At 58.3% G+C, this 25,741-nt stretch overlaps 3 protein-coding genes across 4 annotated transcripts in view; 2 read left to right on the forward strand and 1 right to left on the reverse strand.

The window, feature by feature from the left end:
• Positions 1–2,097: 2,097 nt before the first annotated feature.
• On the forward strand, positions 2,098–5,120 carry TNFRSF4 (TNF receptor superfamily member 4). 2 transcript variants are annotated; one of them, XM_074334337.1, is made up of 7 exons: positions 2,098–2,479; positions 2,672–2,797; positions 3,163–3,267; positions 3,540–3,606; positions 4,140–4,351; positions 4,489–4,617; positions 4,714–5,120. In XM_074334337.1, the coding sequence occupies exons 1-7, from the start codon at positions 2,128–2,130 to the stop codon at positions 5,103–5,105; spliced, it is 1,383 nt and encodes a 460-aa protein (XP_074190438.1). In that variant the 5' UTR covers positions 2,098–2,127; the 3' UTR covers positions 5,106–5,120. The 2 variants fall into 2 exon arrangements, with proteins under 2 accessions (XP_074190438.1, XP_019567594.2); XM_019712035.2 differs by having other exon boundaries at positions 2,273–2,479; positions 4,704–4,962.
• Positions 5,121–8,964: 3,844 nt separating this feature from the next.
• On the forward strand, positions 8,965–11,782 carry TNFRSF18 (TNF receptor superfamily member 18). The gene is made up of 5 exons (XM_019712023.2): positions 8,965–9,266; positions 10,052–10,168; positions 11,027–11,114; positions 11,247–11,452; positions 11,526–11,782. Exons 1-5 carry the CDS (start codon positions 9,110–9,112, stop codon positions 11,648–11,650), a joined length of 693 nt encoding a protein of 230 aa, XP_019567582.2. The 5' UTR covers positions 8,965–9,109; the 3' UTR covers positions 11,651–11,782.
• Positions 11,783–15,587: 3,805 nt separating this feature from the next.
• Positions 15,588–25,741, reverse strand: part of TTLL10 (tubulin tyrosine ligase like 10) — a gene marked incomplete at its 5' end in the record, with an annotated part of 46,568 nt that continues 36,414 nt past the window's right edge. Inside the window, 7 exons of the mRNA XM_074334339.1 lie at positions 15,588–18,016; positions 18,271–18,364; positions 18,691–18,807; positions 23,331–23,471; positions 23,911–24,082; positions 25,058–25,229; positions 25,591–25,676. Coding sequence (XP_074190440.1) covers positions 17,568–18,016; positions 18,271–18,364; positions 18,691–18,807; positions 23,331–23,471; positions 23,911–24,082; positions 25,058–25,229; positions 25,591–25,676 — 1,231 coding nt within the window. The remainder of the gene's footprint in view (positions 18,017–18,270; positions 18,365–18,690; positions 18,808–23,330; positions 23,472–23,910; positions 24,083–25,057; positions 25,230–25,590; positions 25,677–25,741) is intronic.

Raw genomic sequence — 25,741 nt, forward strand, 5'->3', positions numbered from 1 at the left:
CAAGCTGAGAGGGTTTAAATGACTGAAGGCCCCTGACGCTGTGGGCTCGCCCAGCTGCCTGCCTCCCAGACCCCCTCCACCGGTTGGTCGCTCTGAACCCTGAGCTGTGGCGTGGGGTACCTCAGTGGACAGCTCATGCGGCCAGTGGGTCTACTTAGGCCTTTGAAGTTCCTGGTGGGGTGGGGGGCTCTGGCTGGGTGGCGGAGGGGCCACCCTGAGCTGCCCACAGGACCAGCCCTTCCCACAGGGACCTACTTCTGAGCAGCGTGGGGTGGGGTCGCCACACAGGAATGGGTGCGGTGACACCTGGGATGCTTGCACATAAACTTGCAGAATGTTTCCAGAACTGAGACGGCAATGTGTGGGGAGAGGTCAGGCCATGGTGGGCCGGGCCCTTGTAGTTGGGTTGGCGGTAAGCAGGTGTGAGCTTGGACAGCTGTGGGCTGAGCCCCTGGCCTGGTGGGACCCAGCAGATGGGACTGGGCGTGTGGTGACGTGCAGTTGTCTGTGCCCTCTGGGTCACCCATGAGCAAGTAGATGCCTGAGACCTGGGCAGCCATGTGGGGCCTCAGGCAGCAGAGACCAGCACCTCCAGATGGTAGGTGGTCCCCATGTGGGGGGCACGCCCAGAGTAGAGTGCTGCCCACTGGACCCCGAGTTACCACAACCTCAGACGCTACAGTTTATTTGGCAAAAAAAAAAAAAAAATGTTTCACTGTCAGTGGGAGATGCCACTTGTGCACACATTGGGCTGCCGGGCCGCCCTGATGCCTCCCCGTGTGGACCCTCTCATGGTGGAGGCTCGGAGGGCTGACTCTGCTATGGCCCCTGCCAGTGGGGTGCCCAGGTGGAATTTCCCGAAGGTGGGCTGGGGACTGGTGTTCTTACCTGCCCTTCTCAGGAGGAGGGGACTTTCCAACCTGTGGGAGGCTCCTGGGCCTGAAACTTAAGTTAGCTGTTGAATAGGTAACTAAACGCTGCAGGCGAGACTGAGAAGGCACAGAACAACGCAGTGATGCCTCCCCTGCCTCTGGCAGCCAGTGATGCCACATGTGTGTGCCTGTGCTCTTTGCCCTTTACATACTGCGGTGGTCCTGGCACACAGGCCCCCTGACCTGTCCTGGGACTGCCCAGGTCCACATCTGAGGACACCAAGTGCTCCCAGGCCCCAGGGGTTGGGGATGGGGAGAGCCTGATGCCATTCAGAGTCATGGGAGGCGGGGTTGGCACGACCACCACAGGGGCGCAGCCCTCCTGTTGGCCCTGCCTGGCCAGGGGCTCTGAGCAGATGCTGATGGTTTGTCCTCTCAGGACCCCCCCCCACCACCACCACCACCAAACATGCTCTCAGGAGCAGCTCACATGCCAGCACATGGGGCCAGTGGAAGACACATGGACACAGGCCCACATGCTCCCCAGCCATGCCACACCCAGGAACGGTGCCCCATGGGACAACATGGGCAGGCAGCTTAGGTGACGGATGTTGACTGTCCCCAGTCCTGGGGCTGGATGTCAGAGATCCAGGAAGGGCAGGGCTGGTTTCTCAAGGCCTCTGCCCTTGGCGTGCCAACTGTGCCCTCTGCCCTTGTCCTCACGTGTCCTTCCCTCTGTGTGCTGGTGGGGGCGGGGGTTGGTCCCTCTGACAAGGACGCCAGCCCTGTGGGATCAGGCCCCACCCTCATGACCTCAACTAACCTCCATCGGCTGCAAATACAGCCCCCAGTGCTTCAACATGAGAATGTGGGGACACACTTCAGCCCCTGAGGCCTGCACGTGCTCTCACACAGCTGCTGGCCGCTGCCCTGGTCCGAGCTGCTCCTGGACATGGGCTGGGGATCGTGCTGTGCAGCCTGGGGCACTGCCACCTCTCCCCCTGCAGCTGATGCCGGGACAAGGTCCAGACTGGGAGGGGCCTTTCTCCTGGCCCAGTGTGCTGCCTCAGTTTACCCTGTGCTCTGTGCGCCTTTTGCTGAGGGGTGAGAATGGCATGAATGTGGCCCCTCCACTTCACCTGAGGGGTCTGCCCTGTGCAGGGAGAGTGGTTCCCAGAAGGAGCAAGCTATGTGGGGGGGGTCCCCAGACCACTCTGTCCAGGGAGCTCAGCTGCCAGGGGGACACCACCTCCCGATGAGACAGGTGTGCAGGGTGGGTGCAGACCAGATGGCTGGGAGACGGCCTGATCCTGCCGGGGGTGAGTGCGTTCGGTCTGTTTGTGAGAGGGCTGAGCCAGACATCTGTGGGTCCTCCTCCCGCCCTCCTCCCTTCTTCCGCAGCCCTTATAGCCACATCCTGCAAGGAAAAACCCAGACTCCTGCATCGCCTGCCCGTGAGCCGAGGATGTGCGTGGGGGCTCAGCCGCCCAGGGCGTCCTATGCAGCTCTCCTGTTCCTGGGGCTCGTGCTGGGCTCCACGGCCCAGCAGAACTGTGCCGGGGACACCTACCCCAACGGCAACAAGTGCTGTCACGAGTGCCAGCCAGGTGAGTGGCCTGGCCATGGAATAGGGAAGGGGTACCTGCGGGGACATGGGACCAGGAGATATGGGGACATGGGGATGGGGACAGGCAGCTGGGGAAGGGGTGTGGGTATCGAGGGACAAGTAGACTCGCTGACAGGTGGTGACCTGGAGCCAGGGCTTTCCTCCTGAGGAGCTGCGAACCTCCTCCCCGCAGGTTACTGGATGGAGAGCCGCTGCACACAGGACCACGATACCATCTGCATCCCATGCAAGGACGGCTTCTACAATGAGGGCGTGAACTACGACGAAGCCTGCAAGCCGTGCACCCAGTGCAACCAGAGTGAGCACCCACCGGCCCCACCCGCCTGCGCCTGCCACAGCCCACGGGCCCCAGCCGCAGGGCAGACCCCAAACCACAGTGGGGCTCACTCTGCCTGGGGGGGCCCCAACCATGTGGAGTTGGGGTGCAGCACATGTCAGCCACGTGGCCTGTGGGGCCATGGGGGTCCTGCTGCAGGCTGGCAGAGTGTGGGAAGGGAACCCAGAGGCCCACAGGGCTGTCCCCAGGACCATGGGGCCAGGAGGGACACAGTGTACAGGAGTCAGAGGGAACCGGAAGCTGCCAGGCTTCGAGGGCGCTGCTGGCCTGGGGAGGTGGTGGTGGCTTCTCAGCCTGGCCCTCCAGCCCATTGACTGTGCCCCCAGGAAGTGGGAGCGAAATCAAGTGGAAATGCAGTGCCACGCGGGACACAGTCTGCCACTGCAGGCCGGGCACCCAGCCCCAGGGCGGCGGCTACAAGCATGGAGTCGGTGAGCTGGGGACCTCCCGAGCCACGTAAAGAAGCATGTCCCGCACATCACATCCGGTCACCTCCCAGCACCCCTACCCCAGGCCAGGCCCGGAGCCCCTCCCCTCATAAGCCATGCCAAGATGTGGATGCCGCCGGTCAGGGCCTGGGGGGCATGTGGGCAGGGAGGGGCTTCCGAGGTCATGGGGGTGGTGTGAGCGCCCAGCCCCACTGCCCGGCTGCGGCAGTGGGCAGTGGCCACAGGTGGCCTGAGTCTGTGCTGCTCTGTTGTAGACTGCGCTCCGTGCCCACAAGGACACTTCTCCCTCGGTAACAACCGGGCCTGCAAACCCTGGACCAAGTGAGTGTCCTGGGGCTGGAGGGCTGGGGGGTAGGGGGTAGCTGGGGGTCTGGGAGCTAGGGACCTGGGCAGGAAGCAGGAAGCCACTGGCTAGGGGAGCTCCTGGCCTTCCCCCTTCAATGGTCAGCTCCCTGCTCAGCCCTGGCCCAGCATCCTCCTACCTGCCTTCCTTTTGGGATGAAGGGAGGAGTCTGTGGGACCCCAGCCCAGGACCCTGGAGTGTGTGAGGCCCTGTCCTTGTAGGGCTCCCCTGGAGGGGGCAGGGGTATGGGGTTGAAGGTGCAGAGTGAACGAGGTGAGATGGGGTGAGCCGTGGCCTTGGAGCCCCGGCAGGGTGGGGCTGAGGGTTGGGGCCCTGGCAGGGTCCTGGCCCCCCTCCTCAGCTGCCTTTGTCCTGGAGTCTGAGCTGACCCAGTGGGCACCCCCTCGCTCCCCACCTCTCCCCAGTCCTGTCTCAGTTCTGGACCCACCTGATGGATCTGGGGAGGAGTCAGGGGAGGGCCTGGCCTGATCAACACCCCTGCTCCCCTCAGCTGCACTTTGGCAGGAAAACGCACACTGAGAGCGGCCACCAACAGCTCAGACGCTGTCTGTGAGAACAGGCGCCCGCCTTCCACCCTGCCCTTGGAGACCCGGGGTCCCCCAGCCCGGCCCCCTACAGCCCGGCCCCCCACAGCCCAGCCCACCACCGCCTGGCCCAGGACCTCACAGGCGCCCTCGACTCCCTCCACAGAGCCCCCGAAGGGTAAGGGGGCCTGTCATCGCCCCAGCAGAAAGGGGGTGGAGGTGGGATGGAGCTGCCCTCAGGTCTCGTGGGGCCCTCCTTCCTGCAGTGGACCCCTTCCTCGGTTGGACTCCACTTCAGCAGGCCCCTTGTTGCAGGCCCAGAGCTGGCCGCCGTCCTGGGCCTGGGCCTGGGCCTGGGGCTGCTTGGCCCCGTGGCAGCCGCACTGATCCTGCTCCTGCACTGCAAGGTCTGCAGGCTGCTGCCCGCTGCCACCAAGTCCCCCGGTGAGTGCCTGCTGTCCCCAGCCACCCCCTGCCCAAGAGCCAAGGCCCCACTTCCCTCCCACCACTCACTCTTTCCTCCTCCCCAGGGGGAGACAGCTTCCGGACCCCCATCCAAGAGGAGCACGCTGACGCCCACTGCACCCTGGCCAAGATCTGAGCGGTGTCGCTGGGATGGGAGGGTAGTGGGGTGCCCCCAGGTGCAGACGCTGCACCCTGTCACCTCATTGCCCTGTCACCCGCCCTGCACCGTTGTAGGTGCTCCTGGGCTGGCACCTTGGGCTCAGCTATGTATGCTGTGCATACTCCCCACCCAGGGTGGTACCCCCAATAAACTGTGTTGGCTAATGGGAGTCTCTGACTGGTGCCAGTGGGCTGGGGGCCACACATTCACGGAGGGTCTAAGGCAGGGTGTGGGGCAGGGGTTCAGGGGACCACTCAGACTCCGGGCGCTGTCCTCCCATTCTCTAGACACATCCCAGTCCCTGTGAGGGGCACTTAGAAGCAAAACAAACATCCTGGAGGGTCAGACAACGCGGCTCCAATGAGGTCCTAAACACCGCCCAGCAGACCGACCAGCGAGGCCCACGGCCCGAGGGTGTCAGGCTGGGATCCTGGGGGAGGTGCTAATGGAGCAGGTGGGGAACCAAGGCCCTGGCCCCAAAGGAGACATCGAGGACATCCCCTCATCTGTGCCCCTCTGAGAAGAGAGCATGGGGTCACCCCCTCTTCTTCCTGGCCCCTCAAAATTTCCGCCTGTTGGACCTGACTATGTGGTGACTCAGGACCACCGGCTGCCTGCAGGGCCCCCAAATCCCCAAGGCCATTTTGTGCCCTCCGGGTGCCCAGGGCCAAGCACCACCAGCGGTCCTGGTCATGGGCGGCCACACTCCCAAGTCCTGCAGGTGGGGCATCAAATGCCACTCTGGGAACCTGGAGGTGCCTGGTGGGGTCCAACACAAAGGTCCCAAGGTGGGAACCCGAGAGTCCAGCAGCAGCAGCGTGTTCAGACAGCTGGCTGGCATCACCGAGGGGCGGTCCCCTCTGTGTGCAATGGACTAGCTTGCGGTCCCAGGTCCAGGGGGCCGTGCCAGCGTCCTCCTGGGAACACAGGTTACTGCCCCTCACCTGCCCCCTGTGCACACACCTCCATTAAAATGCTCAACTGAACTGAAGGCTGACGGTGCACAGGAAGCCCGGATCCAGCCGTGGAAACACTGACGACTCTGTGTGTAATCAGCCAACGTGAGTGAAACCACAACCTGGCAGACGCGTGGGGCCGCCCTCGGTGTTTGTCACACATTTAAGAGCTACCAGGAATCAAAAACAAAGACCATGAGATGCATGGGGTCTCACTGCACGCTCTAGCTCGCGCACCTTCTCTCCCAGCCGCTCGCCCTCCCTGCCCACCCCCTCCAGCTCCCTCGGCCAAGCCACCAGGCCCACTGACCAGGACTTGCCTTCTGTGCGGGCACCCGAAGACCCCAGGCCGACAGTATGCAGTGGGAAGACCCCCCTCCCAGGCCAGCTCTCTCCACAAAGTCACCCCAGAGGCCGTCCAGCACCCCTCGCCTCAAACCTCTGACCCTGTCCCTGGAACCGCTTGCTGCAAAGGAAGGAACCATGGTCCCTCCATCGGCAGGTGCTCACTGTGTTCCCACGGAGGAGGAAACAACATGATTACCTCTGAGGTGGGAATGGTGGCCCCCAGGTGGTCCCCAGAGCAGCACAGAGGCTGTGGGACCTGAAGAAGGGGCCTGGGCCTTGGCGTTTGGAAGATTGAAGGTTGTAGGGACGCTCTCGCCCCAGTCAGGACCCTCTTGCCCCCAGCCTGCTGCTCCATCTCTACACTGGACAGATGAAGGGGCTAAAGGTCATCACCTCCTCTGAGCTTCTGCACTGCCTCCTGCCCCTTGCCCGATTCTGCTGAAAATCCCGACTTTCTCCACTCCAGGCTCTGCCTGAGTCTCAGGCCTGGGTGTCCAGCTGCGCACCACCACGGGCCCCATAAGCCCCCACTCAGCATGCCCCCGCTGCCCCTCCCCACACCGGCCTCCTCCCGGGCCCCCAGGGCTCCCACCTGGCCCCATGGGGTGTCAGCTAATGCTGGCCTCCCTGGTGGGGGACGCTTGCTGCTGTGAGCACCTGTGTAAGTTGAAGTAAATGAAGGGAAATAAACAAGCTGCTCACAAAATACAGATAGTACAGGAAAGTACAGACAAGCAGATAACAATCGTCCTGCACCCCACCACCCATAATAGAAACCACCACCTCAGGAGGTGCCTTCCGCAGGGCCCACAGCAGGAAGGGGCCACAGCAGGAAGGGGCCCACGGCACTGACATTTTCTGTGTTAGTCTCGCCTTTTTAAGGCGTCGCTCACCATCTGCATGGCCATGTGACCTGCCCTGTAATTTCTATGGGGCTGCAGGTGCAGTCACTGGCGGGGGGGACAGCCCAGCTCGACCCCCACTTCTCCAGTACACATTTTCTGCCCATAGCTCCTCCTGTGCAGCCCAGTTTCCTCCCCTGCCACCTTCACCCCTCCCCCATAAACTATTTCCAGGAGGTTCTAACTGTCTCTGCTTCCAGGACCAAATGACACACAACATAGTCTGACAAGCATACCTGTAGGGGTTATCATATGTTCCTGGGCCACAGGACAGTGGGTGCTTTCCAGAACTGAGTAACCCTGTGCTGGCACAGAAGTGGCCTGTCACGCCTTTCAAACGAGCAGTGGCAGAAGGTCCACACCTGCCCGATTCTCCACTCAGAGCACCTTGACCTGGTGTCCAGGTACGGCCAGATGGCCTCCCTTTCTGTCTCAGTCCTCAGTCCTATATCCCCACTAGGAACAGAAGCCTCTCGGGCCCCGCCGGTCCCACCTTGCTCTGAGCATCTGGCAGCCGGGAGCCACAGCTCCTTGAGGGACCCCTCTCTGAGGATGACCTTGTACATCTTGGGACTTGAGAACAGGAGTTGAATCACAAATTGCTAATTCCTGTCATTTCCCTCAGAAAAGGGACAGCTGCCCCACGCAGGCCTCAGAGGGGTGTGAACCAGGTCTCCTGGGTCTGCCCCCATCACAACTGGCACACCTCCAGCCTGTGGGCGCTCCCCAGTCACATCCCCAACACCCCACTGCCCATCCTCCAGCATTCCCAGGAGGCTTCATCAGCCAAGCCTTAACTGGAGGGCTGGGAAGAGGGCCAAGCAAGCCAGGCAGGCTGCCTGAAAGAGGTGGAGCTGCAGAACCCTGCAGTGCCACCAGGGACAGTCTCAAGGGGAGGCGGAAGCTACTCTCCGTGGTTGGAGAGCTCTGTTGGGGCTGGCCTTCCACACAGTTCAGGATGACTAGGTCGGTCCAGAGGGTCTGGGCTGCAATCTGTGCAGGCCTCCTCTGTGCGAGCTGCAGCTACTGGAGGTACTCTTAATGTCCTGGCCTCTCTTCACCAGCCCTCCACGCCCCTCCAAATCCCTGTGTTGGCACTAAGCTATGGGCCAGTGTCTGCATGGCTGGTCCCCATAGGTGTGTGTGTGTTTGGGGGGATCCTATGCTGCTGGTGCCCCGCCAGGACTGGCTGGCCAAGTCAGGGGAGAAGGCTCTTCCTGATCCTTGGAAAGTGGAGGGGGGCTCATTCTAATCCCCAGAAAGTGGGGCTCCCAAGGAGGCTCCCATGCTGCTGGGTGCTGAGCTCTGAGTGGATGTCTGGTGGGCACAGCCATGCCCGGGCAGCTCTGAGGATGGAGGCCTCACCCCACTCCCTCTGGGAATCCGAGGAAAGCTTTCAAAGACCCTGGAAGTGGGAGGGGGTTCAGCCAGCAGTCAAGGGGGCACAGCGTGGGAACAGTCCTAGGTGACTTCTGCTCAGATCTGGCTGCAGGTTTTGCATTTCATACCCCTCCGCCTACCTCAAGGCCCGGCCCCCAGATTACTCCCACATGTGGGTCTCCTGGACTCCGGAGGGGGTGTGTGTGTCACTGTCCAGAAGCTGGTATGGGACCCCACCTCTTGAGGTCTGCTGAGCTGCACTGAATTTTTTTTTTAATAGACTTTATTTTTCAGAGTAGTTTTAGGTTCACAGCAAAATTGAGGGGAAGGCACAGGGATTTCCCATGTCCCCCCACCCCTCCTCCGTCCCACGCACAGCCTGCCTGTCAGCGCCCCACAGAGGATGCACGTGTTACATATAACTGACCGGACCTGCACTGACACGTCATCACACCCAGAGGCCCCTTGCATTAGGGTCATCAGCGCTGTGCATTCTGTGGCTTGCACAGCCGCAGTGACACATAGCCACCTGATCGTCACGGGGGAGTTTCACTGCCCCCAGCCCCTCTGCGCTTGTCTGCCCCCTGAATTTGGAGTGGCTGCGTGTTGGGGGCCAATGGTAGTAATCCTCTGAACTAGCGGAGCAGCGAGCAGGAGTCTGGGCGTGTCAGGAGGGAGCAGGGCGGGGCCTCAAAGTCTCGGAGCTCTCCTGGGCTACGGGTGCCATGGAGGCAACCGGTGCACGGGCGGCCCTGTACGGCGTCGCGTTGATCTGTGCTGTCGGCCTGGGCCAGCGACCCACCGGGGGCCCGAGCTGCGGCCCCGGCCGCCTTCTGCGTGGGATCGGAAACGACGCGCGCTGCTGCGTCTCGTGCGCCTCGGGTAAGGCACGCGCGTGGAGTGCGTCTCTGAGCGCAGAGGACGGCGCCCCCTCTGCGTGTGCAGAGCTGACCGCGGCTGAGCGGCGAGCAAACTTTCCGAGTCCAGAGCTCTCGGCCCCAGCGCAAAACCCTGGGAATTGGAAGCGCTCCCAGCTCAAGCCAGGCTGGGACCAAGGGCGAGGGGTGCGGAAGCCTCCCCGAGACAGGTCTGGGGTCCCCACGAGGAGAAAGGCTGTCCGGATTCCTACTGAGTGGGTAGTGAGCCCTTGGCCATCACGCAGACCACTTCCTGCCCAGTTTGGGATCGCAGCTGCTCTTTCTGCCCCGCCCTCTGCCTCTAACCTGCAGCTGTGGGTGAGGGGCAGGTGGAAGGTGCCTGTTTGGGGACAACTATCCAAGGGAAAACACCCTAGAGTGTCACCTTGCTGGGTCCTGGGAGGTGGGACCAGGAGCGGATAGGCAGGCTGCCTCAAGGGCCTGGCAGCTGGGGGGCGATGCAGGGAGTGGGAGGTCCCCCAGTCTACTCCCTTGTCCAGCACAGACAGCTCCTGGTCACAGGCTGAGTTACAGCCACCCTGGGTGGGAGCAGTTTCAGGGCACTGGGTATTTAGGAGGGAGGGACACAGATGGGCCAAGCAAGGGTCCTGGGCCCCCTGGGGCTGAGGAGGTGCTGTGGGCTGCCAGGCCCTGACCTCCCGTTTTCCATGGAGAACTGGAGGGTGGGGGAACCCTGGGGAGGGAGAGCTTGACCCACCTGCTGAGAGGGATGGCTTGTCTCCTGCCCAGGCGAAGTCTGTCCTGGGAACTGCACATGTGTCCAGCCTGAGTACCACTGTGGAGACCCCCAGTGCCAGACTTGCAAGCATCACGATTGCAAGCCCGGCCAGGAGGTGCGGGCTTATGGTAAGTCAGGTCGCTGGCAGCTTCAGCCAGAGCAGGCCAAGGTGGTTAACTGGGCTGAGTCAGAGCTCATGGGGACAGACGAGCGGTCAGTGGCCTGTGGGAGGAAGGAAGCTCACTAGTGTGAGGGTACAGACCTGTCTTCTGGGCAGGTGGCACCAGTGTCCTGGGTCCTGCAAAGCCCAGGTCGGGGGGCCACTGTGCTGCTCAGTGCCACAGCCCCCTGTGGGCACACTCTGGCAAGCCCTCCCCTCTGTCAGCTGGAGGGTACTTGTGCCCCTCAGAGCTGACTGTGAGGAACGGTGGGGTGTCCAGGGAGTGCCCAAGGCTGTCGGCCCTCAGGCCCTGCACCAGCCGACCATCTGCATGAGGTGCTCCTGCCCCTGAGCCCCATCAGGCCAACCCCCTTTTTGGAAGGAGCAGCTCAAATCCTCCGGGGGCCTGTGTACCTGAGGAGATGGGCTGCAGGAGCGCTGACAGTTTGGACGAGGGCAGAGCCTAGGGTCACCTGGGTGCCAGCCTCAGCCCCTCTCTCCAGGACCCTGACTGGCCGCCTGTCCTCCAGCCTCCTGGAAGGCCTGCCCAGCCTGGCTCTCGCAGCCTCTGCTTCCCCCCCTGAGACCCCAGCCCCAAGCAGACAGGCTCCTCCTGTCCCCTCTGGCCCCACCCCACACTGCTCTCCTCCACAGGTGCCCAACCCCCCCAACCTCCACTCAGCCCAACGCACAGCCTCTGAGCCCCTCCAAGGCGGCCTCCCCCAAGATGCCTGCCCTGGAATGGGCACACAGGGCACTGTCCTATGGGTATCAGAGGCCTCTGTTCAATGGATGCCTGTCCATCTGTCTGTCCCTCTGTCTCCAGGAAAATTCAAATTCGGCTTCGAGTGTGTGGATTGTGCCGTGGGGACCTTCTCTGGGGGCCGCGAGGGCCGCTGTAAACCCTGGGCAAAGTGAGTCCTGTTGGGGCCTTCAGGCAGCTCTGAGGGAGGGGCCTGTCCTGTGCCTCCTGGCTCAGTGACCCCTAAAAGCTCCGACAGCAGCCGCTCGGAGGGGTTGACGGGCGCTCTGTCCGTGTGCCCCAGATGCTCCCAGGCTGGCTTCCGCACCATGTTCCCTGGGAACAAGACGCATGACGCTGTGTGTGACCGGGGGCTGCCGCCCGCTGAGCCACACCACTGCTGGCTGACCATCATCCTGCTCGCCGTGGCTGCCTGCGTCCTGGTCCTGAGCGTGGCCCAGCTCAGCCTGCACATCTGGCAGCTGAGGAGGCAGCGAGTGGGACCCCCAGGTCAGTTGTGCCCTGGGGTGGGGGAGGCCCCCCACAGGCCCCTTGCCCTTGGCTGACCACAGCCCCTCTGCAGAGACCCAGCTACTGCTGGAGGCCCCGCCGCCAGCTGAGGACGCCTGCAGCTGCCCATTCCCTGAGGAGGAGCGAGGGGAGCGGATGTCAGAAGACAAGGGTCGGCTGGGGGACCTGTGGGTGTGACGCCTCTCCACTTTCTGGCACAGTGGACCCCAAGCCAGAAACTTGCCCAGGGCTGACCCTTGGGGGCAGGGGCTCTGCAACCTACTGAGGGCCCCCCAATCTGGCCCGGCCCTGCTCCCCTCAACGGCGGAAGTAGGTGGGGATGCTGATAGTGACGATTTCCCCAGACCATGCAGAAGAGGCAGCAGCTGTGGCCGGTCCATGGGAGATAGAGACTCAGCAGGGGCTGCCTCCCTCCCTTGCCGGCCCTGCTGGGGTGGGGTCTGTGGGCCCCTGGTTCCCAGGACAGGAGGCCATGCCCAGCACAGGACCTGGCTGCAGGCAGTGCTCAATAAACACTTGTCCAGTGACCGAGTGGATGTGTGCTGGGGGAGGCAGGGACATGAGGCACCAGGGCCTCCCCCACCAGCGCCCACAGCCCCTCGCAGAGCAGAAGTCCTGGGCACAAGCGCTCAGCAGGGACCCCGGGGCTCGGCAGGCTTCCTGGAGGAGAGTGCTGTGCCTCTGCTGCCCTGTCCACCCTCTGCCCCTGGCGGCCTGACTGGCACTCGCTAGGACAGCTGGGTCCTCGGGCTGTGTCTGGTTTCTGGGCCACCAACGCTCTGGACTCGGGGTTCTGGGCCAGTCACACAGCCTGGCCCCCGTGTGGTGCCTGCCTTTTTGTCACTTGGGCCCAAAGTCCGGGGTGAGGTCAGTGTCTACGCCCAGCAATTCCTGGTGGCCTGGGACAGTCTCAGAGCAGCTTATCTTTGGCCTCGGTCTCTCCAAACCCTGCCACTGGCTTCCACTTCCCAGGAACCGTCTCCTGGGGCATGGTTCTGGGGTCCTGCTCAGCAGAGGTGAGCAGTACCCTGCCAGTCTCTGGGAAAGGCTGACACCTGGGGAGGTCTGATAAGGACTCTTTGGCACAGTAGTCCAGGGTGTGGCAGGCGGGCCAGTGGGGACCCGTCTCAGCAGCAGCGCCCTCCAGGTGCTAGCACACCTGGCCACTTGCCTGCAGCCCCAATGCTCCAGCCTCCCCCATGCCCTCCCTTCCCACCTGCATGCTGCCCAGTAGAGCCCCATGACTCATGGGTCCTCAACGACACCCAGTCCCCTGGGCATGCTCACAGTAGGTAGGTGGAGGAGAGAGGGGCTCTAGGTGCGTCTCACCCAGGGACATCATCAGACCCAAGCTCCACCCCAGCACAGCACAGCCCAGTTCTGCCCCTGGAAGAAGGGCGGGGACAATTCCTCGTGACTTTGCTCCCGTGAGAAATAAAGATATTTGGGCAATTTCTCTGTGCCCGTTGGGTCCCAGGCTCTGGGCACCCCTGCGGAGCCCAAGTTGGGTGAGGGTGCAGCTGAATGAGCTGATAAGAAAATGCGGGGGTGGGGGCGGGTAGCTGGACGTCCGTGGAGATGGGGCTGGACAGCACTGGCCAAGATGTCGGCAGTTCTGGGACAGCCTTCAGGGGACAGATCTGGGACCTGCCTGCCACACCATGGGTGCTCCTCTGTCTCCAGGCCAGGTCTCCTGCCCTACCACCCCCTCACCCATTTTCCTCTGGGGAGCCAGCTCTCCTTGTGCTTGTGCTTGCTTTGGTCACCTGGGTCACTTCACAGCTCCACCCATGGCGGAGGGCACCCAGCTGCTCACAGCTGTCCTGGCTGAAGGAGCAGCCCCCACCCCAGCGGTTCCCTTAGGCTGCCCTGTGGAGAAGGGGTCCCCAGCCTGGCTCAACAGCCCTGGGAGGGGCCGGGGAGTCAGGTTGTCTCTGGACCTTCCGGAGAAATCACCTGTGGCCAGCCCACGCCCAAGTCCCAAGGGGCCCTGCTGATGACACGGCATGACTGACTCAGCGTGGAAACTCCTCGTGGGCGGCCAGCATGGGGCCCCGAGGCACCCTGACGTCAGCATGGGGGCGGCAGGCTGACGCAGAACGAGGTGGGGGATTCTGGGGGTGGATTCGCAGAGTGGGAAGGGGAGTCCAGACCAGGCTTGGGGGTCTGTCTGGGAGGGAGAGGCCTGACCTAGGGAGCTCAGGGCTTTGGGAGGGCGCAGGGGAGTCATTGTGGAAGCAGTACCCCCCTCCCCTTCACACCCCCACCCCCGGAGGACAGAGCCCCCACATGGTGGTCACCGTAGGTCCATTGGCCCACTCCCGCCCTCACCCAGGGCTCATGTCCCTGCCCAGGCAGCTTCCTCCAGGCCTCAGGAACCCTGGATTCGCAAGCTCAGCCTGGCTCTGCAGTGCCCCAGTTCACTCTGCCATGGAAAGGGCCTGGGGCGCCGGCGAAGCGCGAGGGTCAGGTGGGGACCCCAGGGCAGGAGTTTGTGGAAGTTGCACTGGGGTTTAAGCCGGGAAACATGGGTGGTAATGGGTGGCAGTGCCCGGGGCAGGGCGCTGAGGAGACCAGGTGCTGGCCTGTGGGGAAAGGGGGATGGGGAGCTTGGTGTTGAGATAAGGTGCTGCTGAGGGGCTCCCTTCCCCCTCCCACTCAGCCCAGCTTCCTGGGATGGGGGCAGGTATGTACCCACCTGCAGAGACTGGTATGACCTCCCGGGCCACCAAGCCCCAGTGGAGACCTTAAGGTGAGACTGTCCACCCTGGGAACCCCCATCTGCAGGAGCAGCTCTCCAGCTGTTCCGGAAAACCACAGCCCCTCCCCCGGGGTTGGAGGTCAGCCTCAGATAAAGATCCAGATGCCACCCTTTGTTCCCAGAAGTGCTTCTGACCACAGCAGCTCCCCACCCCTCAGCTGCTGGAAAAAGTCCCTGCCCTTCCTTTTACTGAAGGCTGGACTCAGCCAGGGAGGGCTCCTCCACCCCCCCACCCCCCACCCCCCGCCAGCTGCACAGAGACCCACGATGGGCAGGGAGGAGAGCCATCCTAGACAGAGCTGGACACCAGCCCTGGCCAGCCCCAGTCCTAGGGTGCTGCAGGGGACTGCGAGGGGTGTCCATTGATCAGATGGGCCCCAACGCCAGGCATGGCCACTCGTGGGCCCTGATAAGGACCTGGGCCATCTTTCCTGCCCCCCTCCCCCATGGTGCATCCCGAACACAGCCCTCACCCTCAAGCTGGGCTGAGGTCAGGAAAGGGTTCTCCCCTGGAGGGGGCTGCTCCTTCAGCCCCCGTGGCAGCTTTCAGGGCCATAGACCACCCCCTCCAGAAGTGGTTGTGCCTGGGGTGCAGTGGAGAGGCAGACCTCCCCCACCCCGCCCCAGGCATCTCATCTCTCTAGGAACTTTCTGGAGTTGCGTTCCTTTCCAGAGGCTGTGACTCAGGCCTGGGCCGCTGCAGACCCTTTTCTCAGAGACACATTCCAGGGAGCAGGGGCTGGGGGTGCTTCTGAGTGCTGGGGGCTCCATGGCTCTCTTTGGCTGCGGGAAGGCACTCAGCAGGCCCGGGGCTGTCTGTCGGGGGCTGAGGGAGCCCCAGTGGGTGTAGGGTGGTGGCATGTGCTGTGCAGTCCTCAAGGGGAAGGCTGCAGGTAGGGCGGGCCCCGGGGCAGTGCCTGGGTCAGAAGCAAGGGCAGCTTGACTCCCCAGACCTGCAGGTGGAAGGCCCTGCTTGAGTCCGCACCTACCAGCTTGACCACTGGAGGGAAGAGGAGGAAAGAAAGGAGTGTGGGGGGGTGGGGGAGACACTCAGCTTCCACCTTGGATTACAGAGTCTGGCCGCAGTGCTGGGCAGCCCTGTCCTAGGCACTGAGGCCCCTCCTTCCCTGCTGCAGGGGTCCCGGCCGCCTCTGCTGTGCCTGCTGCCCACCATATCGTTTGAATATTGGGGCACACCTCCTACGTCCAGATGTCCAGGAGCCCCCTAGTACACAGCACCCCAGACTCTATTTCTTGCCCTCCTCTCCCTGGGTCCTTAAGGCTTGGAGCCTGAATGTGGGCTAGGGGGGACCGGGGAGGCCTTAGATGGGGGGCATGGGTGTGGCCATCACCTCTGGGAGCAAACAAATCCCATTTATTGACATTCAGGCCGTTGGGGCACCAGGGACCCAAGAGCAGCAGATAGTCCAGGCTTTTGGGGGAGTCCTAGAACAGGGGTTCAGTCAGGATGGAGCAGGCCACTCTGCCAACATGCACTTCTTGTCACATTGCAGGTCCCCGTGGGTCATTGCACTCACTCGGGATCCAAGGATAATTGAGTCAGCAGGCCACTTCTGTGAGCCCCACATCCACAGGCTGGCTCAACCCGGGGAGGCTGGAGTATTCTGGGATAGCACTGATGCCACCGCAGGTCACATTGTGAATCATGAGACAGCATGTGGCAGAGGACCTGACGGCAGACACTCACAGGGTGGGTGGGACGTGAGGAAGGGGTGGGAGAGGCCTGTGACTGAGGCGTGGGGTACAGAGGCCCCATGGGTGGGTTCAGCAGGTGGCGCTGAGATGGTGTGGTCTGGAGGCCAGCAGTGAATGTGGCCCTGATGCTGGAGGCTCAGGTGTGGGTTTTACAAAGACCTGGTGCACTCAGCCCATCCAGGAGGCCACCTCCTCCTGACGCAGGCTGGTCTTCACTCTGCCCTGGCCTCAGGGGGACAGAGCTGGCCGGCTGGGCTGCAGAGCAGGCAGTCGTGAGCCTGGCCCCTCACAGAGACCACCAGACATGCTGACATGCTGGGAGGGGACTCAGTGTTCTTGGACCCTGGTCACACAGTGGGCACTGCACACTCTAGTCCTCAGCAGCAGGATGAGGGGGAGCAGTGGGTACAGTGGGGCGGACAGGCTGTGACTGGACAGGTCAGACCCCAGGCTCTGCGTCCCTCACTGGCTTTGTGACCTGGGGGACTCACTGTACCTCTGAGCACCAGTTCCCCTCTTCCTCTCCTTGGACGCACCCCTTTAGTGGGCAGGCGGAGACACAGCTGTGCATGGCGCCCTCTGGCGGTGCATCCCTAGGAATGGAGCTGCCTTTCGGCTGGAGCCGTGGCGTGGCCAGCGGGGAGGGCTACTGGAGACTCTCGGTCCCGCCAGCTCCAACGCGGAGCACAGAAGGGGACCCAGCAGCCTCTCCCACCTGTGGCAGAGCCCACTGATGTCTGGGGTGGATTCGGGTCAGAGCATCTGTGACTTGGCAGTGTCCATTGGGAGAGGTGAGGCCAGGCACGTGAGGGGGAGGATGTGGAAGCTGATGGACCCTGGCTTTGGACTGGGGTGGGTGACGGGTGGCTGGGGGGCAGGGGTAGAGTGTGAGACATGGCTGGCCCTGGACACCTGGGCACATCTGATGCTCCGAGTCACCCCGAAACCTTGGGCATGGCCCTGTGGGGAGCTGGTGCTGAGGCCAGATAGGGAATGGGCAGGGTGAGGCTGGTGCTGGTTTGTGTGCTTGTCACTCTTGGCCTAGGTCCTCCGGGCCTCTGTAGGACCTGGCCTGCTGGGAAGCTCAGGCCATCAGGACGGTGCGGGGTGCAGGGCACAGGGCCCTGGTGCCCGGAAGGCCCTGACAGGAGCTGTGCCTGAGATGGAAGTGGAGGGAAGGCCTGGGGAGTCTGAGGAACAATCTGGAGTTGAGGCAGCCCTCCTTTGGGGATCCATGGGGATACCAGACGCCTTTTCTGGGGATCTCAGAGCCAAATGGTAGGGGCATGTGGGTGGTGACACTGCAGGAGGGTCCAGTCGATGAGGGACACAGGGAACCCAGGAGTGGGTGGCTTCCCACGATGGAGGCAGCCTCCAGAGTAAGGGGCTCATCTCCCCGTCCTACAGACAGACCCACCCCATCCGTCAATCCTATATTCCTCCCAAGGACAGGTCCTAGCAGAGGAGGAGACAGGTGGGGCCAAGGGAAGGGCGTCAGGGTCCACGGAAACCCCAGCGAAGCGTTCCAGGCGGCAGGCCCACCTGACCAGCTGTGGAGGCTGCATCTGTAACAAAGTAGCCTTTATGGGTCCCAGAGAGGGCTCTGGTGGCTGGCCACTAGTAGCCATGGTGGCCCATGCTCTTGCGCTCCTTGCGGTGGTCCCCCTCCGCTTGTCCCGAGGAAGGCACCCGCGCCGGGTCACTGCTGCCCTCTCGCGGCTGCTCAGTGTCCCCGGTCTCAGGCTCGCTGCCCTGGGCACCGTCTGGGCCAGGTGGCCTGGGGCGTCCCTGCATAGAGCGGGCCCACCCGGGTGCACCACTGGGGCCCCGGGGTGATGTGGGCCTGCGCGCGCCTGGTCTGTGGGCTGCGTGGAGCAAAGGTGACTCGGGAGACCTGGATTCGCGGACTGGCCGGGTTGGCGGCAGGCGGGGGACATTACGGGAGCCCGCCAGGCACGGCCACACATCTGCCTCGCCATTGTGTAACAGCACGAAGCGTCGCTGCGACAGCAGTGGCAGCATCTTCTGGCTACGCAAGCTCTTCTGGAAAGTCTCAAGCGCCAGGTCTGGGGATAGGAGTGGAAGTGGGTGAGTTGGGGGCACTGGCAGGGGCTGGCAGGGGCAGAGGAAGAAGTGAGGAAATGATGAGGGGTGGGCACCTGCCTCAGGGGGGAGGCCAGGACTGAGGGTGGGGTTGCCATGAAGACCCTTCAGGTGCTGGAGAGCTAGATTTGTGGGCGTCTGAAGGGGGTAGTGGTGGGACAAGGTGGGATGGCAGATCTAAGGCTGGGCAGGCAGGGGGGCAGTGCAGGGGCCTCACCCAGTGTCTCCACCACCACCGCCGGAATCACCTCCTTCAGGACCTCACAGTTGGTGTGCAGGGCAGGGTTGGAGTTCATCTCCAGCAGCCACACCTGGGCCGGACACTGGTTAGCATCCTTCCCCACCCACCACTTGGCCAGTAGGAGGCTGAGGTCCCTGTTAGGCCAGGTGACCCTGGGCAGGGGGCTTCTTTTCTATGGCCTCACATCCCACATTTGCACAAGAGGCCGAGACGCCAAGGGTCTGAGGGTCTGGCCCTAGCTGCAGGAGAAGCGAAGCCTTATGGACACCCCCACCCCCCAGGGCTTGGAGATGTCTGACTGCAGAGTCCACCCCAAGGGGTCTGCCTGGGTGGTCAGGGTGTATACGGAGTCCCCTGCCGACCAGGCCCCACCGCCCTGCGATGCCTCAACAGCACCTTGAAGTCCTCATCAATCAAGAAGTCACAGCCAATGAGGTCAAAGTAGCCCAGCTTGCACTCCAGCTTGGACTTGACGGCCAGGAAGCAGTGGACCATGATCTGTTGCATCCGCTTCTGTAGGTGGGGAAGGGGGAGGTGACTGGATGTCACCTGTAGACCCTGATTATACCTCTCTGGCCTAAACAGCCACATCCCTCACCTGTGCTGTACCTAAAATTGCACCTGTGCCCCCACCTGCGCTCCCATCTGTGTCCCCACCTGCATTCCTACCTGTGTCCCCCGCCCCATAGCTCCTGCTGCGATACACCCTTGAGCAGATCGCTCGTAGCAGGAGAGATAGACAGCAAATGTGACACATAGATCATCATACACTTCGCACAGCATATTAAGCACTAAATAAGTGGGATGGGGGTTTCTGGGGTGGCTGTTGTGATGTCTTACCAAATAGAGAATATCAGCGAAGAGATATAAATTATAAAAGGGGATAAAATAGAAATTCAGGAGTTGAAAAGTATAATAACTGAATTTAAAATTCACTGGAGGGGCTGACTCAACAGTAGATTTGAATTGTTTGAAGATAGGTCAGTTGAGATTATATCCAGCCTGAGGAACAGAAAGAAGGAAGGAAGAAGAATAAGCAAACCTACAGAGACCTGTGAGGTACACCAAGCAGACCTGGAGTCCTGGAAGGAGCGGAGAGGAAGAGACAGGAAGAATATCTGAAGAAATAATGACAGAAAACTTCCCAAATTTGATGAAAAACAATCTATACATCCAAGGTCAATGAGCTCCAAACAGAATAAACTCAAAGAGATCCACCACATCATAAGCAAACTTTCAAAAGACAAAAGACAAAGAGAGAATGTTAAAACCAGCAGAGAGAAGTGACATCACTAGGGATCCTCAATAAGATTAACAGAAACCATGAAGTCCAGAAGGCAGTGGGAGGATACATTCAAAATGCTGTAAGAAAAAAATCTGTCGGCCAAGAATTCTATATCCAGTAAATCCACTCTTCAAAAATGAAGGAGAAATTAAGATTCCCAGATTAAAAAAAAAAAAAGTTATTACTAGTAGAACTGGCCTACAGTCCTTCAGGTTGAAATAGAAGAATGCTAGACAATAACTCAAATTAACGAAAAGTAAAGAGCACCTATGAAGGTAACTACATAGTTAAATAGAAAAGACAGTATTAATGTATTTTGTGGTATCAATTGCTTTTGTCTTCTATCTGGTTTCAAAGGTAACTGCATAAAACAATCATTATAAATCTATGTTGATGGGCACACATGTATAAAGCTGTAGTTTATGACAGGAACAGCAAAAGGGAGGGACAGAGCTATATAGGAAACATTTTTGTACTATTGAAATTAATTTGTTATTAATCCAAACTAAATAGTTATAAATTAAGATGTTAATAGTGATCCCCAGGGCAATAAGAAAATAACTCAAAAGTATATAGTAAAAGAAATGACATTAGCGATGATACACTACAAAACGTCTATGTAACACAAAGGGAGGTGTTAATGGAGAAACTGAGAAACAAAAACGATATGATATATAGAAAACAAATAGCAAAATAGCAGATGTAAATTCTACCTTATCAGTAAATATATTAAATGTAAATCAAACTTTCCAGTTAAAAGATAGAGATAGGCAGAATGCACAAAAACCCCTTGATATGCTATCTGTGAGACTTCAGATTCAAAGACATAGGTTGAAAGTAAAATGATGGAAAAAGATACATCATGAAAACAGTAACCAAAGGAAAGCTGGAATGACTATAGTAGTATCAGAGAAAATAGATTTTAAAACAAAAATTTAGGACATTAAGAAAAAGAAGGACATTTTATAATGATAAATCAAGAAGATGTAATAATGATAAACATATATGCCCCTAATGAAGAGCTTCAAAATAAAGCACACACTGACAGAATTGAAGGGAGAAATCAATAATTCAACAATAACAGTTGAAGACATCAGTACTCCACTTTCAATGATGGATAGAACATCTAAACAGAAGATCAACAAGTCAATAGAAGACTCGAACAACACTATAAACCACAAGACCTAACAGACATCTACAGAATACTCCACCCAAGAGCAGAACACACTTTCTTCTCAAGTGCACATGGAACATCCTCCAGGATAGAAATTTGTTAGGGCATAAAACAAGTTTCAATAATTTTCAAAGGATTGAAATCATACAAAGTATGTTGTCTGATCACGATGGAATGAAATAGACATTAATAAGAGAAGGAAAATTGGAAAATGCACAAATATGTGGAAATTATACAACACATTCTTAAGCAACACACAAAAATGAAAACAGAATACAAACTCTTCTGGCATGCAGTGAAAGCCGAGCTCAGAGGGAAACTTATGGCTGTAAATGCCTACATTGAGCTCCTGCTTTTTATTGACTCAAGATCTCCAGTCAATAACCTAATCTTTAACCTTATAAAAACCAGAGAAAGAAGAGAAAACTAAACCCAAAGCAAGCAGATAGAAGGAAAGAATAAAGACTATAGAGTGGCTATATACGGAATAGAAAATAGAAAACAATAGAAAAAAATCAATGAAACCAAAAGGTGGTTATTGAAAAGGTCAACAAAACTGACAAACTTTTAGCTAGATTGACCAAGAAAAAAGAAAGGCTCAAATTACTAAAATCAATAAAGAAAGACCTTACATAGAAATGAAAATGATTATAACAAGGATGATAATTATTCATAGAACAATAGTATTTTAAACAAATTAGGTAACTTAGAAGAACTGGACACATTCCTAGAAAGACAAACTAATAACCCTGAGTCAAGAAGAAGTAGAAAATCTGAATAACCTAGAACAACAAGTACAAGATAATAATCATCATCATCATCATCATCATCCTTCTCAGTAGAAAAACCCAGGACAAGTGGTCCCACAGGTGACTTCTTCCAAATATTTAAAGAATTAACACTAAATTTTCACAAACTCTTTAAAAATAGAAGAGGAGGGAACATGTCCAAAACCAGACAAACACAAGAAAAGAATTCTATAGACCAATATTAAGAGTGTAGACAAAAAAAACCCAAAAACTCAATGAAGTACCAAACCAAATCCAGAAGCATATTTAAAGGCTAATACACCATGTCTGATGGGATTTATCCCAGAAATGCAAGAGTGGTTCAATACGTGAAAATCAATGTCAACGTCATACAACACATGAGTAAAATGAAGCTACAGCGTCAAAACAGTGTGATGCTGGTTCAAGGGTAGACAAACACACCAGTGGAACAGAATTGAGATTGCAGAAATAAATGCACACATACCTGGTCAGTTGATTTTCAACAATGTGCCAAGAACGGTCTCTTTGGCAAATGGTGCCAGGACATGGGATGTCCACATGCAAAAGAATGAAGTTGGACCCTTACCTCACACCCTATACAAAAATTAACTCAAAGTGGGTCTATGACCTAAATGTAAGAGCTAAACTATAAAACTTTTAGAAGAAAACATTGGTATAAGTCTTTCCAAAAGCAAGAATAACCAAAGAGAAGATAAGTTGAACTTCATCAAAACTTAAAAGTTTTGTTCGAAAAAGGACAGTATCAAGAAAGTGAAAAAAGAACTCACAGGAGAAAGTATTTGCAGATCACATATCTGATAAGGGTTTAGCACCCAGAAATATGAGAGCTTTTTTATGCTAATAAGGAAGAATTGACAAGGTATTTGAATAGAAATTTTTCTAAAGAACATATACAGATAGCCGAAAAACAAACGCAAGAAAAGATACTCAATATCATTATCATTAGGGAAATGTAAATCAAGCCCACAATGAAATACCACTTCACACCCACTTGATGACTATTGAAAAAAAGAAAGAGAAAAATTGTTGGCAAAGATATGGAAAAACTGGCATCCTCACGCATTGCTGGTGGGAATATGAAATACTGTGGAAAACAGTCTGGCATATGACCCTGCAATTCTAGTGCTAGGTATATACCCAAGAGAATTTAAAATATACGTTTATGCAAAAACTTGGACACTCACAGCAGAATTATTCATAATAGACAAAAAGTGGAAACAACCCAAATGTCCATCAACTGTTGGCATATCCATACAATGGAATAGCATTCAGCTGTAAAAAGAAATGAAGTACCAACACATGCTACAACCTAGATGAATCATGAAAACATTACACTAAGTGAAAGAAGCCAGGAAAGGCCACATGTTGTGTGATTCCAGTGGGGGAAGGGAACAGGGAGTGATGACTAATGAGCACTGGGTTTCTTTCAGGGAAGATGAAACTGTTCTGGAATTAGATAGTGGTGATAGTTGCACAACTTTATGAATATACTAAAACCCACTGAACTATACACTTTAAAATGGTGAATTTTATGTCATGTGAATGATCTAAGAAAGAGAGATGGAGACAGCTCCCAGTGGCCAGTTTCCCCCACCCAGTTTCACGCCCAGAGACACACTCTTTAGTACAGATGGTCCTTCCCACCCCTAGTACTTGGATGTGGCCGGGGATGTACCTTGTGCCCAGCCCAGTACAGCCAGAAACACTGCCCGCCTCCTATATACCCTAAGGGGTCTTGACCCTTGGCCCCTCCCCCCAGGCGGGGATGGGTGAGGAGCACACAGACCGTGAAGGTAGTGAAGACCCAGTCTCGGGGGAGGCCCTTGGCTTTGCTGAACTTGTCGTTGACGTAGTGATTGAGGTGGTCCATGCTCCACACTGTGTCATCCTTCAGCAGCGCGTAGAGGGGGTTCTTCTTCTGCATGAACTGGGGGGCAGAGTGGCACCTAGAGACCATCGCCCCAGAGGCCCCAGAAGCTCCGCCCCTAGGACACCCTGCAGTGACCCTGCTGTTGAGACCCCCCCCCGCCCCCCGGCCACAATACCTTCTCCCACCAAGTCCTTCTCAGCCAATCCTCACAGAGGGCTCTGCCTACACTCTTCCCATGAAGAACCTCCCATGGAGACCTCTGGCCCAGGCTCCTACCCCTCCCTCCACCTCATCCACACCTAGAGGGAACGGGGTGCAGGGCTCCCCATCATTTCACCAGGATGCCCTGCATGGCTGAAGGTCAGAGGTAATGCTGTCTGCAGGCCCAGGCCATCGTGGGGCCTAGACCACCTCTGAGCCTGAGTCATGTCTACAGCTGGACTCTCTGTGTTCCTGAGCAGTGATCTTGTCCCAAGGTGGTAAGAAGGGGCCTCACCTGGTTGGTCAGGTGGCCGCTGAGGTCTGTGGAATGGGGATCATAAAGGCTGAGGGTGAGACGAACATAGCCATGGCCAAAGAAGACCATGTAGGGCATGGCACAGGCAATGAGCAGGTAGGAGCGCACGTCAAACTTCTTCCCGTCCAGCAGCAGAGGGTTCTGGATGTACCTGGGGGCCACGGGAGGGCTGAGCACGTGGCCAGCCTGGCCTGTGTCCCTTTGCCCTCATCAGGGCCAGTTCCTCAGCACTCCCGCCACCTGCCTCAGGTGTGACCTGTGGGTTCCCTCCCCTGGCTGAGTGCAGTGTCCATTGGTAGGGAGACATTTCTGAGCCTGAACAGGTGAGAGAAGCACTAGATCTCAGCCCACTGTGGTGTCTGGGAGCCTCAGGCTGCAGCTCTTTCTAGGGGGTGGGAGGGTGGAAGCCACCTGGGCCCTGGGCAGGGAGGACTGCCTGGAGGAGGAGGGCTGACATTGGGCCTTAAAGGGTGAGTAGCACTGGAGAGGCAGGGAGGGGTCATCCTAGGTGAAGGGAGCTATAGGACTACAGACTCAGAGGCTGCAGGCAGCAGCTTGGAACAGCTAAGGGCCAGCGGTGGAGGGGGAGAGGGGCAGCAGACAGCAGCTGTGACATGGTGGGGTCCACACAGGCAGGTGGGGAGTTTCAAAGGGACGTTTCTGAGGCCTGACTGTGCCCCTCAGGTGAGACTTAGGTATGGACCCCATCCAGAGGCAGAGGGATCAACAGAGGGACAGTCAGCTCTGGCTGCAGACCTGAAGGCTGTGGCTGCCTGGGCAGGAGACAGGGGAGAGACTGGCGGTAGGGAGACCTGCCAAGGGTGAGCTTCCTGTAGGACAGAGGGCCAGGGCCCAGGCTGGGGGACAAACTGACCAAGCCTTCCCTGCCCACCCCGATGTCCAGGAGCCTCTGTCTGGGGGAACCATGTCATCTGTGACCCTGACTGGATGTGACGCCTTCCCCTCTGCTAGCCAAACAGGGACCCAGCTGGGGCACAGCAGCCTTCCTAGGCCAAGGGGTCCTCTGTGGGCCCCAGATCCCCACGAGCCTTCACAGGCACCACCAGCGGGGCCCAAGATCAGCCCCACCCCCACCGACGCCCTTCGTGGTGTCCACGCCCAACACCTCTGCACAACCCGCGCCTGAGGCGCCCGGAAAGGCATCTTGCGGTAGATGGGGTCGTCCTCGACGCTCTGGGTCTTGATCTGGAGGGCGGCGACTTCCTCCTGGTTCCTGAGCAGAAAAATGCCTTTGCCCTGGTTGGAGGCGGAGGGCTTGCAGATCCACATCTGGGTCTCTGCAGAGAACGCCACCTGAGGCCACTGAGCCCCACCGCTCCCGGCCCCGCCCCCACGTCATGATCACGCCCACCAACCATGACCACGCCCCCAGCCCCAAACACACCCCTCAGCTCGAACCGCTCTCGGCCAGGACCACGCCAAGCTACGGCCCCAACGGCCCACCCAGCCATGGCTCCGCGCCTACCAGTCTCCAGCCTGTATTAAGGCCCAGTCATAACCCCCGCCCTGACTTCGCCCACCTGGCTCCACCTTTCCCCTTCCTGACCACACCCTCACCTCGTCCTGGCCCTGCCCTAATCACGCCCCAACCCAGAAGCCGTCTACCCAGACCAGGTCTGGCCTCCAGCGGCCTCTCACCATCAAAGAGGTTGAAGAAAGCCTCTCTCTCATCCCTGATGTCCAGACGGTAGGTCTCTGGGAAAAATTCTTCCATTTTGAGGATCCTGGGGGAGCAGGGGGGTGGGGAGGACACAGGGAGGGCTGTCTCCCTCCCTGCCAAGCTTGGCCG

The sequence above is a fragment of the Rhinolophus sinicus genome, linkage group LG06 (assembly GCF_036562045.2).
Source record: "Rhinolophus sinicus isolate RSC01 linkage group LG06, ASM3656204v1, whole genome shotgun sequence".
NCBI classification, from domain to species: Eukaryota; Metazoa; Chordata; class Mammalia; order Chiroptera; family Rhinolophidae; genus Rhinolophus; species Rhinolophus sinicus.